Raw genomic sequence first — 18842 nt, forward strand, 5'->3', positions numbered from 1 at the left:
GGCCCCCCTGGTGTGCAGTGACCCCCTGGTGTGCAGGCCCCCCCGGTGTGCAGGACCCCCCGGGTGTGCAGGAACCCCCGGTGTGCAGGCCCCCCTGGTGTGCAGGAACCCCGGTGTGCAGGGCCCGGGTGTGCAGGGCCCCGGTGGCCTCAGCAATCAAGGGCTGGTGCCCTGGCCTTGTGAGCCCCTGTGAGCTCTGCTGGCAGCCGCCCTCAGGCTGCTGCATCCCCCCCGGGTCTTACACCTGAACGCTTTAAAACAGCACCCTTCCCTAACGCCCCGGGTGTTCCTCTGGTGCCTTGAGCTGTGCGGCTGCTCAGGCTTGGCTGGAGCTGCTCTGAGGACTTGTTTGGTGCGCAGGCATAACTCTGCTTGTATCAACTTAGGGGCCACCGAAGTACACAAAATCCATCTTAAAGAAGGGCGACAAAACCAACTTTCCGAAGAAAGGAGACACTGTTCATTGCTGGTACACAGGGAAGCTACAGGATGGAACAGTCTTCGATACCAATATTCAGACAAGTAAGGTCACGTATGTACTTGGGCACTGTTTGGCTTTTGTTGCAAATGCACGTAGAGGAAATGAGCTGGGCAGGGCGACAAAACCAACTTTCCGAAGAAAGGAGACACTGTTCATTGCTGGTACACAGGGAAGCTACAGGATGGAACAGTCTTCGATACCAATATTCAGACAAGTAAGGTCACGTATGTACTTGGGCACTGTTTGGCTTTTGTTGCAAATGCACGTAGAGGAAATGAGCTGGGCTTCTTACGCAGCCTCCTGGAAACCTTTGCTTCTGGAAGGTGTGCATGGCAGGGGTCCTGAAAAACTGCCTCTGTCATTGTGGTGTGCAGCTGACTGGAGGTGTCCCTGCCGGCTGCTCCTGGAGCCTGATGTTCCGTGAGGGAATGCAGGGCAGTATTTTTGGCCTGGCTGGTGTAAAGTTACACTGCTGCATCTTGCCAGACCTCACGTTTAGCATTCTCCAGGCCACAGATAACGTGAAACGCGGGGGTTGAATCAGTGCTGAGACTACTCAGGAGGAAAAACAGTTCCTGCTCTAGGAGCTTCTCTTGTCTGTGGAACTTGAGCACCAACTACTCGCTTCTCTAAACAGCCACGTCTTGGTGTGCTTCTGTCATAAACCCCTAAAGGAGGAAGCACTGGGACCAGAGTGATTTGAAGTAGTCTGGTGTACTGTATCCACTGCAGAGGATTCTGCTGGTGTTTTTGTGACAGTTTCTTGATCACAGGATTTAGGATTAGGTGTATGAAATCCTAGAAACACTGATATTCAACACTGAGAGGAACAGCAGGGCTGTCACTGGGACACTGTCTGAGCCATTGTACTGGTTGAATGATGTTGCACATTCCCTGTTGTCTTTCTTTGCTTGTGCCATCAACTTTAGGAAGTCAGAAATTAGTCTTTAATGTTCCCTGGATCAATATCTGAAAGATGCTTATCAACTTTAGCTCCTGCATGTTTAATAATAATGGTTTTAGTGCATAACACTCAATTTTCCCCTAAAAACCTGACAGTGGGCTAAAAATAATATTATAAGAGTAGGTATTTATATAAAGATGATTGTAATAGTAATTTTCAATAGGAGTATGGGGTGTGCTTGGTGTGATGTTATAGCAAATGAACACAGAACTGTCTTTCAGGTTCAAAGAAGAAGAAAGCAGCCAAACCTTTGAGTTTCAAAGTTGGTGTAGGAAAAGTAATCAGAGGTGTAAGTAAAGCTTTCATGACTTCCTCAGAATCCAGAAGGTTTTCAACCTGTAGGATTTATGACTGGGGTTCAAATTTTGAGCTGCTTCTCCTGTACCTTGTGAGATAAAAAGACAAGTTGAAAGGCTTTACAGCTGGAGGATGCAGTATTTACTCTCCATGGATGCATTCCTCCCCCTGCAGTGCTGCTCCTCATTAAGCAGCCTGTGAACAGTGGAATAGCCCAGCGCTCCCCAGCACAGGAGCAGCCCCTGTGCCTGCCCCCAGTGCTCTGCACAGCACATGGGTTGTTGGGGTCTCTGTCAGTCCCTCTGCATTTGGTGTCCTCTTGTCTGTCAGAAGGTGGTTGTTTTCCCTCGGCATCTTTTTGGTCTTTGCCTCAGTGCTGCCCTTGTGTTCCCTTCTGTCATGAGCCGGTACCGGGGGGCTACCGGTTGTCAGGATGTTTCTGCGACTTCCCCCCCCCTCCAAGTGTGGAGAGGTTTGTTAAAAAGCCCGAGCTCCACCTCTCCCAGAGGAACGGCCCCTGTGGGTCCGTTTCATAGAGGGTAGATTAAAGTACCCTCCCACCACACTCATAAATTGTTACCGAGGCCAATGTTTAGTTTTGCAAATTAATCAGTTTATTAAGGGACAATACAAACTAAGGGATCAAGGTTCAGGAGAGGTTGGCTAGGTATATATTGGAAAAGGGATTCAAAGGCACTGTGGTCTATAAAAGGCACACTCCGAAAGAGAGGTGTAAATCAATGGAGTGAAAGGGTAGGAGTTGAGCCCAGTAAGAAAGTTAAAGTGTGTGTGTGTGTGTGTGTGTGTATATTCACCCTCCTTCCTTGCGTAGCGCAGTTCTCGAAATGTGCTGGCAGGCTGGGCTGGAGATCTGCAGGGGGGCCTGCGTCCCAGTGACCGGGGTGACCCCTTCCTGCTGCTGGCAGGGCTCTGGTCCCGTGGCTTTGTAGGAGATGCAGGCTGGGCAGGCTTCTCCGGTCCGGTTCGGTCCAGGCTGGGCAGGCAGGATCCCCGGGAGTGGGCACAGGCACCCCCCTCTCTGTTTCTCCTTGCAACAGGAGTGGCACTCAGGCAGGTTCAGGTGCTGCAGCAGGGTCTGTCCCAAGCAGGCAGAGAGAGCGAGCAGACACCAGCAGAGCAGATCCTACTCTCTTTTTTATGGATCAGAGACCATTGTTCCAAAAAGCACCACTGTCTGAATTAGCCAATCACCATTGGCCAGGTACATATTCCATTAGAGGCAGTCTTTAACCTATTGTCTATTTTTCTGCCAGTTATTATAACTCTTGTGCTGCTTCTTTGCTATGCACTTATCTGGTAGGGCAAGAGGCCTGCTCATTCTGTCCTTGAGTGAATCAGTGGAAAGGCGTCACTCTTGCTTTGCTGACTTGAAAGGCATTTATTGTTGAGTCTTATGTGGGGGGAAGAAGACGGACCGTTCCCCACACCTTCCCCGGTTAGCTCTGAACTAGGTGAAGCTGGCAGCCCTGCGGGCGGGTGGGAGGCGTCTGGGGGGTGGCTGGGCAGGCTCCAGGCACTCAGAGCCCAGGGTTCTGCACACCCGTCTAATCTCATCTGGGAGGCACGGACCCTGCTGTGAACCTGCCCTGCTGACGTGCGGAGCAGATGAGCTGCTTACTGTCTTGTGCTGCTGAGCCAATGGGGAAATCGGTGGCCCAGGATAAGAATGTGGGAAGGATCTTATGCTTACCTGACTTTACAACACCAAATAAACCCAGCCCAGCGTAATCTTCCAGGCTGCTGCTATGCAGGAAGAGGGCCTTGGGATGGTGGGATTGGAGCTGGGAAGGGGATCAGGTCCCTGAGCTTGTGGCCAGCACTGCAGGAGCAGCAGTCGCCTGGGTTTATCTTGTCTCTTGGCGGAGGGCCGTGGTGCTTGTGTGGGTGCCAGGTATGTTCCTTCAGCAGTGACAAGGCATGAGCTGCAGCTGCTCACTGGAATGTTGATGGAGTGCTCAGCTTAGAGCAGCTTTGGGCAGCGCCAGCAAGTCCTGAAGAGGGATGAGCACTGAAATAAATTAGTCGTAAGCATCAGCCCTGAACAAGCACTGACCTGTCAGTGCTGCAGAACAGTGGGGACATGTGAGGCTGAGAGAGACGGATCCCATCCTGTTTGCGGTGACTGAGGATGTTTACATTGAAACAAGCTTGTTACTTCGTGCGTTCATGTCCCTACAGAAACTGCAGTGCAGCACAGGCTGCTGTAGGAATTGGGAAGGTCAGAGGAGGGGAAACACCTCCACAAAGAAAAAGAACGTGGAGGTGCCACCGCGGGTGGGCAGGTGTGGGGAGAGGGGCAGGTGGTCTCATGCAGGTGTTCACGGGGCAGGCTGCAAAAGCCTTCAAGATGCACTTCAGAAGCTGCTGACTGCTGGGGTTGGTTGAGTTTCTTCTGCTTTGTTTTTCAGTGGGATGAAGCCCTCCTAACAATGAGTAAAGGGGAGAAGGCCCAGCTGGAAATAGAACCTGAGTGGGCATATGGCAAGAAGGGGCAGCCTGATGCCAAGTATCCTTTCACAATTATTCATTAAGTAACTTGGAAATGCTTGGTGGAATAAAGTGCTTTATGGACAGGGATATAAACAAGGGGGAGCATTCACTTGTTACTCATGCCAGGCTTGGAATGTTAACTATAAAAAATTCAGTGAACTTAACGGGTAGACACAATTTCCAGTTTGTTTTGAAGAGAAACGCCCATAGGGAGCCCTGCAGAGCTTGCAGTTGTTTTCTGCCTGCTTTTTTACTCCAGCTGCTTCCAGATGCTTATTCCTGCAGCACTGATGGGGATGCTAACGAATGCAGAAGGCTGGAAAGTTCTGCTGCAGCTGTAGAGACAGCAGTTTGACCTTGGCTAGAACTGGTTCTGGGATAGAACGAAGTAGGGGATTGAGGGGGTGATCCTGCAGAACAGCCTGGGCAGTCATTCTTTTTTACCAACATGTCAGCAAGAAGGGATGGTTCTTCCTTCCAATCTTGTAGTAACTTAAAGGACTCTCTAGACAGTCTGACCTCCCCCAGAGGGTGATGAGTGACTGTGTCCCAGAAATGGACACCAGGCTTGGGCAGTTCAGGGAGGACAGGAGCTGCTCATCCTCGGAGGAACAGGAACAATGACAAGGATCTGCAGAGCTGGGCCCGCCTGGTGGCTTCTGCTGTTAACGCAGCAGCTGTGGGTCTGTATGAACTCCAGGATGTTACAAGGGGACAGTGAAATCTGACACTTGACACATGAAGAACAGGACAACAGGTGGGAAAGCACTTCCTAGGGAGGGATGTGGAACTGGGTGGGGCTTGGGTTTCTTTTTTTAAAACTTCCTTAACTTGTGCAAACAGGATTCCTCCAAATGCAAAACTTTTCTTTGAAGTGGAATTGGTGGATATTGAATGAAATGAAGAGTTTCCTTTGCTGCTGGGAATCCACTGATGATCAAGAAAGCTTCCAACAACTGCAGTTCTGCTCGTGTAACTTCAGGATAGTTACAACTGTGGCCTTGTACTGAAATCAAGTTTGTTTTCCCTGCCCCAACTGCTGTACAGTAACATACCACTAAAGAAAACATAGTTTATACATGCAAGTGACTTCACTTTTTTGTGTATATGATCACTTTAAAACTTCCTTCCCTTACTGGAGGGAGAATTAAACCCCTGGGGGACTGACTGCCCCAGCTGTTTGCAGTGACCCTTCCCTTCCACTGAAAGAGGTTTCCTTCCATACCTTGCTCAGGGCTCCAGGACTACACTTCTCTTTCAGCTCTAGCTGCTGAGTTACAGCAGCACCCACCCCACATTGTAGTTAACTTAGAATAGTAGAAGAAAGGAAGGAGGAAAACATGTACATTTATATTCTAGGCACTCCTGAAGTTCGAAAAGATCCACTGATTCATCTTTCCTAGAAGCATCAGGCATAATGCCCATCTGCTCTAGATGAGAACCCCACATGCCAGTAACACTCCTGAGGTGCCCCTGTGCCACAGCTCCAGTTACGAACAGAATGTTGAACTGTCGAGACCCCAGTGCTCTTCCTCCTGGTTTGAATCAGGCAACCCAAGAAAGCCCAGAGAGCTACTGAATTCCTGGCTTTTATTACAAAAATGAGAATGATCACTTTGATCAAAATGAAAAAGTCGGCTCACACTGTGTACATGAAAAACTCCAAATACAAAAATCATCCCAAACACTGTTTGTGCTTTTTAAAAAAGAACACGTCACCTTGCACCGTGTTTTAATTTTTTGACACCCCCCCCCAAATGTAGAATAGAAAATCCCTGTGGCAGCTTGCCAGGGCTGCTGGTGTCACCCCAAGAGTTCAATCCTAATGCCACAAACCAGGCAGCCTGGGAGTCACTGGCTGAGGCAGGGAGCTGGTGACAGAGCAGGTCTGAGGTGCTGACAGGAGCAGCACAGGAGAGGACAGCCCTGCTCCCCCCCTGGCAGCTCTGGTGGCCAACGTGGGTCAGCAGAACAGTTTTAGGGGAAAAAAAAACCCCAAAAACCAAAACCCTACAGCTTTACTGATTAAATCTATGGAATCATTATGAGACTGAAAAAAAATTCTTCAGATATCTCCATAAATTAGTGCAGGGAATTAAAAAACAATGCATTTATGGTAAACTAGGATTGTACAGATATCACTTATCGGTTACCAGCACACACATCTTGCTTCACACATACCCTGCGAACATCAGCTCATTTCACATGCAAGAGACCAAAAAGCAGGTATGACAAACAGTTCTTTCACATCCCTAATTTAGAAAAATATATTTTTGTATTCTTTCTTTGTTGAAACCGCAGCACAGTGAATTCACTCTCTCCCTGGATCAAGTCGGATGGTAATACTGTCCATAATTCCAGGCGTTCTGGTAATTGTACTAGGGAAAAACAAAGACAGGACAGTGTGAGTCAGGCTGCCCGTGCTCAGGAAGGACACCTGGTGATGAGCCAGCCAAGGCTGCATGGAGGCACAGGCAGGTAACAGTGCCCATCACACAGAGCACCCAGGCTTGGCTCCCCCCCCCAGGCGCTGTGCACAGCCCAATCCTCCGCCTGGTGCTCAGGGTGGGACCTGTCAGGGTGCTCCTGAGGACTCCACACACCTCCAAGCCCCACTGGAAGGAGCTTTGTTAGAGGCAGAACTGAGGGCTGGCTCAGTTGCACAGCCACGGCTGAGGCTGGCACTGCTGCCCGTTGTGCTTCTAGTTCTCAGCAAACACCCATCTGGTCAGTCTTCCTACACAGGACAGGTCAGAGGTTCACTCTTGCCCCCCGGATCCCCTCCTTGGTACCTGCTCACTTCCCTTCCAACAGAGTGGCGTGAGAGGGAGGAAAAAGGCAGGGAGCAGGAGGTAAGGGAAACCTGAGCTCTCTGTATTCCAGCTCCATGTTCAGTCTCCCAGCACACCCCCTGAGATGGGAGAGCCCGGGCAGACAGCCCAAGTGCCCCAACACAGCCCCTTTGGAATCCCTCAGTTTATGGTTGGCAGAGAACACCACCGAGACTGTTCCCCTGGTCTTCCTGCAACCAGCTGCACCCCAGCTATCCTGGCTGGGCACAGTCAGCAGTAGAGTGCCCTTTGTATAGCACAAACATGTCTCCATCCTTTCAGAAAGTGTTTCTGCCTGTCCTCAGACTGCAAAATGCACAGAAGACAGACAGTGATGGAGTCACCATGTCAACCACAGGACTAAGGTCTTTATGAACAGCCTAGGTCAGCTATTCCCACAGTTCTGTGTTTGAAATCCTGGGGCATTTTTCCTCGCCTAGTGCTGAGCAGTTTCCCCATGCTGGGTGAGAGACCCTCCACAGCCTCACTTTGGATAGAACACTCAAAACTTGATGTGGACAACTCTGAACTAGTTACCCAGTGGCTGCTCTGTGCCCCACCTGCCCACACATATCCCATGGCCTCCTTGCAGGCTAGAGGAGTTATCCCTTATCTGCTTCAGCAAACATTTCAGCTGGACCCTCCACAACACAGAAGCAGCAGCATTCCAAGCCTGCAGTATATGGCTCCCCTCCCAGCTGAGGGGGCATCAGCAGTGCCACCTTCACCAGTACGAGTCTCACCCAGCAAGTCTGGTACTGGAGCTCTGGCTTTATGGCCAGCCCCTTGGACAGCCAAAACACACAGTGGAACATCAGTGCAGACAGCAGCAGAGCAACCTCTGCAGGTTGCTGCTGTCACAGGCAAGAGGAGGAGCTGCAGAAAGTAACTATTAAAACATACAGTAAATGGGCATCCCAAGGAGAGTCTCCTGGGCAAAACGTTCCAGCACAGAACAGACCTACTGCCCTTAGCAATGGCCTCAGCTGCTGTCACACATCCCTCCACATGAAGGGGCAGCCACCAAACTGCTCATCTGGCTCCTCAGAGAGAAGCATTTTACACAGGCACTACAGGCCAAAGAGGAACCAACCAACACCAGAGCTCAATCTTTAATCCAAGCTTTCCTTGCTGACTGACACTGGGCCATCCAGTCCCTGGGAAAGCACAAGGTGCCCACACTGAGCACAGGTGGAAGGACAGACCCAGAGCACATACCTACCTGGTACCAGGCGTTGTAATTATAGGCTGCCTGATTGACCTGCATGTCTCCATCCATCATCTGGGCTGAGGCCAAGCTCGGGTCGTCTGTGAGCATTTTCTTTTCATCTGGCTCTTCTGATCTGTAAGTCAATATTTGCTGGTAAATGGTAAATCTTGGATCAAATTCTGAGCATGTCTTTGTGTGAGAAAAGTCGTAACAGATAAGGCTGAGTAACCTTTTCAAACTTGGTGCCCTGTCCAAGCAGGGTAACAGTATTTGATTTAGAGACAGAGAGGAGTGCATTGTGCTTCAGAACAAGTCTGGTTTTTAAATTGCTCTGGTGCTCAAACTGAGACAGGAATAGCATAATCTCTGCTCAGAGTCTTTTTTACCAATGCTCTTTTCTGTGATAGGTAATTAAAAAAACCTGTTTTCCTATAAATCTGTTTCCAAATATCCAAATATTTTAACCAACAACAGATCCCTATTTAGTATACACCTTAAGGAATTAAAAATCAGTGACTTGTTACTGCAAGCAGTAGGCTTAAAGCTGAAAAGCCCATGTGTATATATATAAAAATAAACAAAAAAGTCTCTGAGACTGATCTCTGAACTATTTTTAAAGCATTTCCAAAGTGCTCAGTATCAGCAGTAGCTCCGTGCAGCACTAGAGTTCCAGCTACCACACACTGCACTGTTGATGACTGTGGTTTATACTCTCAGGGGAGCAGACTTCCTACCCGTTCTCTGCTCTCCTTTTTAGAGAATCCTGCTCCTTCAGAAGAGCTTCATGTTCATCATAGGCATCCAGAAGCCTGAAGGAGACAAAAGAAAAGCAAGCTTTGCTCACCACTTTTACATAAACATTTTAAGCACCTTAGCAACCATTTAAAAATGCCTAACTGGAACTGTAAAAATACAAAAACATTCTAAAAAAACCTTACTAATAATCAAATTTCAATCAGTCATCTGCCATGAAGATGAGAAAGCCAAAAAACTGAATTTGATTCCACAATGCATAGCAAGGAATTTTCTGTGAGCTCAGAAATTCCCAAATTGCTCAACTTTTGTCACACTTCATGCAATTCTTCTATGAAGTGTTTTTATAAGGAAGCTTTCTAAAACATTAGGGATACAGCTGCTCCTTCCAGTGACTGCATCCCCTCAGCCAGGCATTGGTGCCATCCACAACAGCACTGGTCCTTGGAATCAACATTTAATTAAGTACTGGAAATAAGTATTATATAAAATTACTACAATTGCAAGTAGCACCTACAACCTTTTCCCAAACAACATGGGAAGAAAAGGTGTATTTAAGGCAGCACAAAGGATTCCTAGCTAAAATTCCCGTGGATTGCTAAATGTAACTTCACCAGCTGCATACCAGTTTACAAGGTATTGCATGAAAACTGCTCCTTCTGTCAATATTCCTCTTGGAGAAAACAGTCTCCTTTTCTTATTCTGTGCTCTAGTACCATTTGGGAACTGAAAACTTCACATTGTTTGGTTTGCTCTAGGATCCCCAGCTTGCAATGCTTGGCTGCCAAAAAGTCAGACTGGTCAGAGCCAGCAGAAATGAGGGACCAGCTATTGTTAAAAACATACAAAGCAGAAAAACTAACTTGAGGTTAGTCCTTTTGTGTTATTTAGCTGCAAAATCTAAAAACAAGCACTTGCTTTAAAATAGAAAATTTAGAGTAAAAAAAGTATATTAAAAAGTTGTACTTCTGGTATCTGATCCTCTGAAATAAGAGTGTAGTATTGTTACTACTCCTCAACACAGGAAAACCAAAACAATGGAGTTCTGGAAGCATCACACAGCAGCTCCCAGGGTACAGAGTGTCAGGCTGTACCTGTCCCAAAATACTTCATGTCCTCTTTGAGGAGCACCCTACTTTATAAGGCTTATCAAGAGAAAACTACAGTCAGAAGTTACAAGCAGTGAAGTTTTACTCTATGAGGTGTTAGATATTTTACAGAAGAGGGGTAATTTTCTGAAAAGAGATTTGTTATTTCAAAACAGGAATTTGTTTTAGACAAGCAGCTTATCCCTCACCACAGAGCTGATGGCATGAAGGAAACAATTCAATGGACCCATAAACCTACTCCTTCCCTACTGCTTTTACAAGCCCTCTTTGGATGACCCATATTTGGGCACTGCACAGATCACATCTTACTTGTTTACATCAGAACCAAAATCCTCCAGAAACTCCACTTTCCGCTGAGAAAAGGTAATCCTCATTTTGATGGACAAGGCGCCATTAACAGCTTTATCAAAGCAGCTCAAGATGTTCTCCTCGTTTTGCTTGAGGTCCCCACTGTATTCCATTTCAAGTAAGTTAAGGTACAGTTTGGTGTTTTCCTGGGCAAAAGATGCATTACAAGTGGTACATGGTCATGTCAGGTATTTCACATTCAATGTATGTCTCCTGGATGCAGACCAGAAGGTTTACATCACAAATTTATGCTAGAAAAGTCAATACAAACATTTCCTTTTTACACCATTCATCTTTGAGCTGGTTTGTTTCACAAGCAGCTCAGGAGTCATCTGACACCACAGAAACAGCTGTCACACCTTACTAAGAGTGAACTAATTGTACCCAGAGTGCCTAATGTTTCTGTGGTTACACAGAATGATCTATGACTACTGCCTGCATGATCAATTTTGTTCACCTTAACATGTGAATGGGCCTACAATAATGAAGACTCTAAAAAAGACATGAAAAGTATGAAGCACTTTGTGCTTCTGAGGAAAGAAAGTAATCTGTAAATTTCAGATATGCAAAGTGCAAATACAGCAACATCAGCTTAGAGGGACTGTTGTCTCCATGCAGTAATGACACATTACATACAGGTACAATTCCTGTCATCATTGTTGCCATATTGTTAAAGAAGTGGTTCAACAAGAGAGAAAAATACCAAGATTATATTAATTTTTTTTGGCAGAACGAAGAGGGAACACATACTTTGTCAAGTTCTATGGCTTCTGACAGCACTTTTCTTGCCTTTGGAAGATTTTTCTGCACTTTGAAGAGGTGCCGAGCTAATTTGATGGCATAGAAGGAGGCCTCGCTGATGGACTTGGCGTTCCTGACAGCATCTTCCAGCAGGTGCTCTGCCTCCTCCATGTTGCCGTGCCTGCGCTCCAGGCTCACCCTGCGCAGCCGGATCATTGCCAGCCCCAGCACACACTCCTCAAAGGTTTTCAAGATCCTTCTGGCTTCGTCGATGTTGCCTGAAACACCAGTGGAGACGCCGTCAGACCGGAGACATCCAACAGCCTCTGGAGAACAGAGTCCCTCCCAGCAAAGCCTGATGTTGCTCTTACCCTGCTGCTCCTCAAAGGCAGCCCACAGCATGTGAACCATGGGTTTCTTAGGAAGGTGTATTGTGCAAGCCCTGCTGTAGACATGCCTCACTCCTTCAATACTATGATTCTCCATGTATTTGGCATACTATAGTTGAAAACAGAGCAGAGATTGAACAATTTAAAGGTTGTATTTGTCTTTAAAAACATGCCAGAACGATAAAATTCTTTTGTTTAAACCCATTCAGCACCTTTATTGAACCACTAGACTAGTTTCTGTAAGGAAGGACGTAGAGAGGCAACGAAGTTGGCATATGCAGCAGTCAAATCTGGTTGCAAGCAGACCATCTCCTAATGCAACAGATATAGTTATATATGAACAACATTCCACAAGAGTACAAAAGGTTAGTCACTAGATCAATGTGTGCAATCAGCAGGAGAGAGGTGGGAAACCACTTCCCTTACCTTAATCCAGAAGTCCTCATAGAGGGCACATGAAATAACACATCTTTCAAAGAGGACCACAACTCGCTCGTGAGTGCCATTTTCTATCTCAAATTCTAAGTACTCTTTCCAGTTTTTCAGCTGAATTTTCTCCAGAGGTTTTACGTGGAAGTAAGGCCTCTTTATCTGCAAGAGTCACAGCATGGCAAGTTAGGACTAATAAGCATAACAACAAGCTGCTTAAATAAAAAACCAGACACACATCATTTGAGTAATGCCATTGAAGTAAAGGGGACTTCAGAATTATATACCTATCACTCAAGTAAATCTGCTGGGGTTACCAAGTACTGATCAAGAGATGTTGCTGACAACCACATCCTAGGCTAGTAACTTGTTTTTCTAGGAAGATTTTTCTGTGCAAGTGTTCACAGAAGCCGAGGAAGATCTCAGTGCAGTCCCTCCCTTGCAGACCTGCAGTGACAGTGTAACAATGCCACCCTGAACAACAAGGGGCACTGCCCACATGCACACACACTCACAGCTGAAGTACTTCTATTGTACTAGTGCATATCCTACTAATTCATTCAGAGTTTGGTTGAGTCATGGCAAGGGAAGTCAGAGTACTAAAGAGAACTTCACACTAAATATTTACGTTAGGTTGATTACTCCAGAGCTAGCAGGACTGGAGCTTTTATTGATGGCTACAAGAGGAGCTGGGACAGACACAGCTTAGCACAGAAAAGGTAACCACTGCTTTGAACTAACCACAGCAGAGCAAATATTTTGCTTTTCCTCCCCTTCCTCTTTAATTTTACCTGATTATTTCTCTTCTGTGCTGCAGTTCCATCTCCGATACAAATACACACAGATGGTTTAAAGAACTTACAATAATTAAGAAGTAACATTCAATTCTTCAAGGCCACCTGTAATTTAAGGCAAATCACCCCCTTCGTGCTTCTTGCTGCACTCTACTGTGAAACCAAACACTCTTTTCCATTTAGAAAAATGCACAGGTACATTGCTCCTGCTAAAATAACAGTAAAACCAGCTCTAAGTGGTCTCCAAAACCCATATGATACATTGCCCATCTACCTCATCCCTGGCCTTTATAAAGACATGCTCAACTTGCCATTTCAAGTTCCTCACAGATCCAACACACTGGTATCTCCTCTCTACTGAGAAGAGATATTATCTTGGTAGCAAAATATTGACTGGCCCAGAAGCAAACACTCCATTTCTTAGACATTTTCAGCAGGATGTCCACAGTTTTAACATTATTCTCAGTGTCAATAATATGTAGGTTAATGTTTCCTGAGCCAAGAAAACCTGCACTCACATAACTATTTTCCACAGTACATCAGCACCTTGGAGCCCCACTTACTCTAGGGACACACTCTGCATGCTCTGCTTCCTTCTACGACAGGGACCTGGTGCAAAGGTGTCCCATGTGGGGCTGGGAACAGCACTCCAGGCTCTGGGTCACTAACAGGAGACCCACCAGAGCTGGACCATGTTCTGTCCACAGCACTAGGACTGGCCCAACAAAGAGCACTAATCCACACAACAGTTCTGTCTTTAAACATCTGTCCCAACTGTTTAATACGATGTACTTCTGAAAACAAAAGTAAATTTAAAAGAAGAACCATGGTATGGAATATGTTACTTGTCAGGAAGAAAAAAAAACAACAAATATCCTGGGAATTCAGATTGCCTTTTCAAAGGTAACCAAACTTAATTCTACTGGAAAAAGCTCTGTATTTGCCATGATCAAATGACTGCTGTGATCCATTACTTTTCATACGTTATGCACAGGAGCTGCCTGTTACAATGGCTACTTTTGGAAAACAAGTGAACTGATTTCAGGTTGAAGAGTGTCACGTTAAAATACAAACCCATACAAATTTAATTCTCCTTGTAGGACAGGCTTACCTTTTCAGTTGCAGCTAACTTCATCCCCTTATCTCTTTTGCAAAGCACCACATGCATAAGGCAGCACTAACTGACAAGGTGACCCGTGCAGGGGCACTGCAGACTGTCCACAACACACCATCCTGCCTCTCTCCAAATACTGCCTAAAGATTTTCAAACTGACACATGACAGAGCTGACTTAATAAGCTGTATTTTCACAAGAAAAATGGCAGAGAACAGTTTGAGTTCTTAAGGCCTAAATGTTACTGAAAATCCCTAGCTCACAAGCCCTTGTTCAGCACTCTGATGCCTGCTGCCTTACACAGAGAAACCAAACTTACCGCTTCTTCAAACGTCCACCTCTTGCTGACTTCATGTTCATTGTGGTTGAATATTTCTTGATGAATCTCAATGATTCTGTGTCTCATGTTCTCTATCTCAGTGATTAGCTAGAACATAATTTAAAAAATGTAACACAGGCAGGCACTGTAAATGCATTTCATGATGATGGCAATATGCACAACCAGAAGCACGATGGATGCCCTGAGTGTTACCCTGAAGAGATGAGGAAGGGGTGGGACACTGCTCTGGTGGTGCCTGGGCCCCCTGTGTAACCCAGCTGGGTTGCTTTTCCAGCTGATGTTCTGCTCTTATGCTAAAGATGATTGAGATTAAAAATTAATTTGAATCCAAGTCCAACTTGGATTCAGTATGCATACATTTTCACAGCTAGCAATTCCTTTGGGTGGCTCCAAGTCTTTTTGTACCTTCCCAAGCTCTGGCCCTGCACAGACCACTGCTGATGGAGAGCTTTCTTAGACCAATTAATAGTCTTTTAACTGGAATAATTCATATCCATTCATAAAGTTTTGTGCATCACCTCTTTCATTTTTTAACTCCATTTCTTTAATGCCTATGAAAACATTGGACAGGTATGTCCTGTAGACAAAAGCCACCTCATGAGCCGAGAGTAATGACATGCCAAGAGAACTACAGCAAGACCTCAGCTACTGAGGTACTGAATTTTCTGCCAATAAACTCATCCCTCACCCAGAGGCACAAGAGCTAGTGACCATTCTCTGCACCCATACCTTGGCAGGGTCAGTTATATCTTCAGTCCCAGAGGGCAGGTCGTTTCCAGGCTGCGCATCCTCCCCGCTGTGCCCGTTGGCAGAGGCCAGCTCCCTGCGCAGCTGAACAAACTGCTCTGTGGTCAGGAAGTCTCGAGGCAAGTTGTTCTGAATGTGTTCTTTAAACCTGGGAGCAGCCAGAAACAAGGCAACACGAACCTGATGTTTTACATTGCAACACTGCACAATCAGAGCACGATGGTAAGTCCTAGTGGGGTTCTGCAGGACTTTATCCATCGAGGGCAACCCTGAGAATGCAACTTCTGACTACACCCAGCCCAGGTACAACTGCTGCCACCCAGCAGGCTTCAAAACTTGGCATTTCATGGAGAAATGGAAGTGATAAACCACAGTGGCAAAGGCAGACCGCTTGCCATGCACACTGATGGCAAAGGGCAAGATCAGTTTCAGAGGGATACACTTATTTCCAAAGCTAAAAGACCTGTAGAAATTCCAGGGAGGTCTGATGTGTAATTTAACTAAGGTTTTTGTTCCCTCTCAACCTCTCCATACTCATGCAGAATCTACTGCCTCAAATTTAACCAAGTATTTCTCTTCAGACAACTAGTACTTCACCACACATGAGCACTGCATGAGGAATTCAAAACTGCTCGTTCTGATTTTGCAAAGACATCCTATCTTCTTCCTCACAATTCCAAGGCCTTTCTTTATTCCACAGCAACTCTTGTGAATTTATCTAAAACACGAATCAGTACTTTTAAGACATTGTAAAGGCTGTATGAGTACCTAGGTATAAAAAAACTCAATAACTATTTCAAGCTCCTGTTCTGAGTGAACATTTTTGCATTTACACAAGTAGGTTAGTGTGTGCTTAAGAACCCCACGAGCATTAACTAAATCTTTGCTTCCTCTTTACCTCTGGAAATGATGGCTGTAGAGTTGTGTGGGAATTCCAAGGATGCGGTCATAGATGGATGTAACTTCCCTTAGGTTTCCCTGGTCATCTTCCCAGTTGATATACATCTCCCATAGTCTGTCAGAACGGAAATCTGTCCCAGCAGCTAAGACTGCATGTTCATAGGCTCTGAAAAATGAAGTAATGTTACACTTGCTTCTGAATGTGGTGTCTCAAGAAGGAAAAAAAAGATCTTAAAGATTATGAGCACCCTCATTTCCTTGCAACCACACTTACATTCATTATTTAAATTCTTCCAAGTATTTTCTAGATACCTGGAGCACGATCTCTAGAATTTCAGGAAGTCTGCACTCACCTTTTTTTCCTCCAGCACTGCCACAACACAATAAAGGCATCAGGGACACAAGATACGAGGAAAACACACAATCTTCACCACTTGCAAAGATTCTGAAACCATTCCTTAAGCAGTTTAGCACACAAAAGCCATACACCAATCATGCAGCTAGCAGCTGCTTCAGTTTAAGTTCAGTTAAGATTTTGGGTCAAACTTTAGTCCAACCTCTTACTCTACCTAGGACCACTGCCAGCAGCAGATGAGGTCAGACACATTTCGCCACATCCTGAAAATCTCCAAGGAATTAAATTCCAAAAATTCCGTGGGGAACCTGTTCCAGTGCTGTACAAAGCATTTCCTAATGCCTTGTTTGAAGTTCTTGAGTCACACCCTTTGATCCTTGTACCCCACTGTATTGTCCAGCCCTTCTTATGGAACTGGGCTCCACCCTGTTGAAAATTCTCAAACTAAGCACTGGCTGTTGAGAGCTTGTCCCTCAGCTGAAAGACTGACATGCTCACGCTGCACTGGGACTGCATGTATGGGCTTCCCTGCATCTGCTTTCAACTTACCCTCGAATAGTACTGTTAGTTTCCGGATCCGCAGGGTCCAAGGTCTCCTTTAAAAAGTTTATATAATGTATCCAAAGATCAACACTAAGAGGAATTGCCTGCAGCCCTCTGCGATAAACCTATGAAGAGAACGAGAACTGTACTTCAAATACTTAATGGTGTCCTAAGAGAGAGGCAACACTGTGTTATCCGGTGAACCTTAGAAATACTAATTACTGGAATTTTGTTTAAATAATCTACCATTACCATTTGGGTGGAGGTTGGATAGAACATGGCAATGTTCTGATCTCCACGTGCAGAGTCTTGATCTTCAAAGCGCAGCGGTCCCTGCATTCTGACCAGGTTGTGTGGGCAGGCTTTGGGGTACAGACCATAGGGCACAGACCCATTAGAGCATCATTGACAGCGTCTGACCAAAAATGCAATAAGATGTAGCAATTGTGACCAGCAAAACCAACTATATTGCTTTGAAAATGAGTAATAAATGGAAGTGACAGAAAAGCCCTGCCCTACTTGTTAAGCTGCAGTGTAATACAGAGGCTTGCACTGCAAAGCTTGACAAACTGTAGAGGTTTAACGCACCTGCCAACAAAGAGAAAAAACATTAGCTACAAATGCCACAGACGTGACAAGTGCAAACAAAATCCCTGCAGACCTGACCAAACATGGCAGGTACTGGCAGCCAAATGACTTGCAGTAGGTTAGTCACTGTTTGGCCAACAGGACCACTGGCAACAGCTGCCCCAGCTACCTACATACCTCATCAGACTGTTTCACGTTGTCGTGCCGCTTTTCCAGGTCCGCATACTTTTTCCAGTATCCATAGCAATATGGATAATGTGTGAAAAACCTGTCAAATGCTTTCCTGGCAGCTGGTAAGTGGTTCTGCAAGAAATGCACAATAAAGGCAATGTACCCCTTCCTTACAAAAGACTTTGCATTATTTCTAAGATAATGATTGTTGTAATATTGTCTTAAAAAACAACTGCTCTGATTTTGTGATCCCTGCTGACAACACTGGCAAGGGTAGCTGCCCTGAAACAGTATCTGTGAAAGCCTGATGTGCAGCTCTAGATTTGCCACTGGGATATCCACGGCTTGTTTTGGTTTTCTTTGCTTATTTCAGGAAGGCTAAGGAAAAGAGGGGTGTGTACTAACCTCCTGCTCTACATACTGCAGTAGATATACCCATCCTGTGAAATCCTGGGGATTGTCCTCTACTACTTTCCAGAACTTGTCAAAATCTGGAGGGAAGCAAGCATCAATGTCTGTTGTCTGTAAACTCTCAATATTTGGAATTTCACTCTCCTGCATGTTCTCTTCGTTCAAGTCAGGGGAACTATCAGGTGACTGCTCCATCTCTGTCACACTCATGATCTCTGTACTGAAGTCCATCTGCTGTTCCTCTGCTGCTGTTTCGGTGCCATTGTCCGTGCTGTCATTGCTCACAGTCGGTTTCTCCGCCTCGGCATTATCCGTGTTCTCCATGGCTGAGGTGATACCAGGTCCTGTAGAAATAAAAAGATTCAGTACTCATGTAGTGAAGAGCCAAAAAGAACTGTGCTGTGCACTATCAGCCAGGAGTCTCTCCGGGGCTTCAGGCATTCACGTATTTCACCACAAACCTTCAGCAATCAGATCTGCTCCACACTGAGCCCAATTCACAATTACAGACATGTTGATAGCAGTCATACCTCGTAAGCTCTCCACATACAGACCATTGTGCTTTTTCTAAAAAACTATCACAAGTAGCTGTCCTGGTGTAAAAGTGAACAGCTACAGTATTCCTGCAGCTTCCTGGTGGAAGTTTATTCCAAATAGAGAATTATGTTCTAATTTCTTCAATTCTCCTACTTCATATAAATCAGTAACATCTTTGCAAAATAAATATATGTCAAAGTGTCCCCTGAATGCCTAGTTGAACTGGCTTAAGTAATGACTTTGAAAGAAAAGCACTCTCAGCACCAGACAGTCCACAGGA

At 45.7% G+C, this 18842-nt stretch overlaps 3 protein-coding genes across 3 annotated transcripts in view; 1 reads left to right on the forward strand and 2 right to left on the reverse strand.

Annotated features, from left to right (window-relative positions):
• Positions 1 to 226, reverse strand: part of FANCM (Fanconi anemia, complementation group M) — a 66777-nt gene extending 66551 nt beyond the window's left edge. Inside the window, exon 1 of the mRNA XM_010001203.1 lies at positions 76 to 226. Within this exon, the coding sequence (XP_009999505.1) occupies positions 76 to 226 (151 nt within the window). The remainder of the gene's footprint in view (positions 1 to 75) is intronic.
• Positions 227 to 389: 163 nt separating this feature from the next.
• On the forward strand, positions 390 to 5338 carry FKBP3 (FK506 binding protein 3, 25kDa; the record flags this gene model as incomplete). The annotated part of the gene is made up of 4 exons (XM_010001204.1): positions 390 to 522; positions 1667 to 1734; positions 4172 to 4269; positions 5097 to 5338. Coding segments are annotated over 4 exons (354 nt in total), but the record flags the coding sequence as incomplete, so codon positions are not given.
• A 958-nt stretch (positions 5339 to 6296) lies between these two features.
• On the reverse strand, positions 6297 to 18349 carry PRPF39 (pre-mRNA processing factor 39). Its single transcript, XM_010001199.1, has 13 exons — positions 18020 to 18349; positions 17621 to 17746; positions 16862 to 16980; positions 15956 to 16123; positions 15040 to 15205; positions 14290 to 14397; positions 12061 to 12225; positions 11617 to 11743; positions 11255 to 11523; positions 10466 to 10650; positions 9029 to 9103; positions 8307 to 8427; positions 6297 to 6631 (listed from the first exon to the last, which is right to left on the reverse strand). The coding sequence occupies exons 1-13, from the start codon at positions 18347 to 18349 to the stop codon at positions 6581 to 6583; spliced, it is 2010 nt and encodes a 669-aa protein (XP_009999501.1). The 3' UTR covers positions 6297 to 6580.
• Positions 18350 to 18842: the final 493 nt, after the last annotated feature.

The sequence above is a fragment of the Chaetura pelagica genome, unplaced genomic scaffold, assembly GCF_000747805.2.
Source record: "Chaetura pelagica isolate M959 unplaced genomic scaffold, ChaPel_1.0 scaffold206, whole genome shotgun sequence".
Classification (NCBI taxonomy): domain Eukaryota; kingdom Metazoa; phylum Chordata; class Aves; order Apodiformes; family Apodidae; genus Chaetura; species Chaetura pelagica.

Excerpts from the sequence above, each read along its gene's own strand:
- PRPF39 (XM_010001199.1), bottom strand. The coding sequence starts at position 18,349 with ATGGAGAACACGGATAATGCCGAGGCGGAGAAACCGACTGTGAGCAAT. Across the intron at positions 12,226-14,289 it reads GGTGGACGTTTGAAGAAGCG|ATAAAGAGGCCTTACTTCCA; the intron begins GTAAGTTTGGTT and ends TGACTCTTGCAG. Across the intron at positions 6,632-8,306 it reads ATTACAACGCCTGGTACCAG|TACAATTACCAGAACGCCTG; the intron begins GTAGGTATGTGC and ends GTTTTTCCCTAG.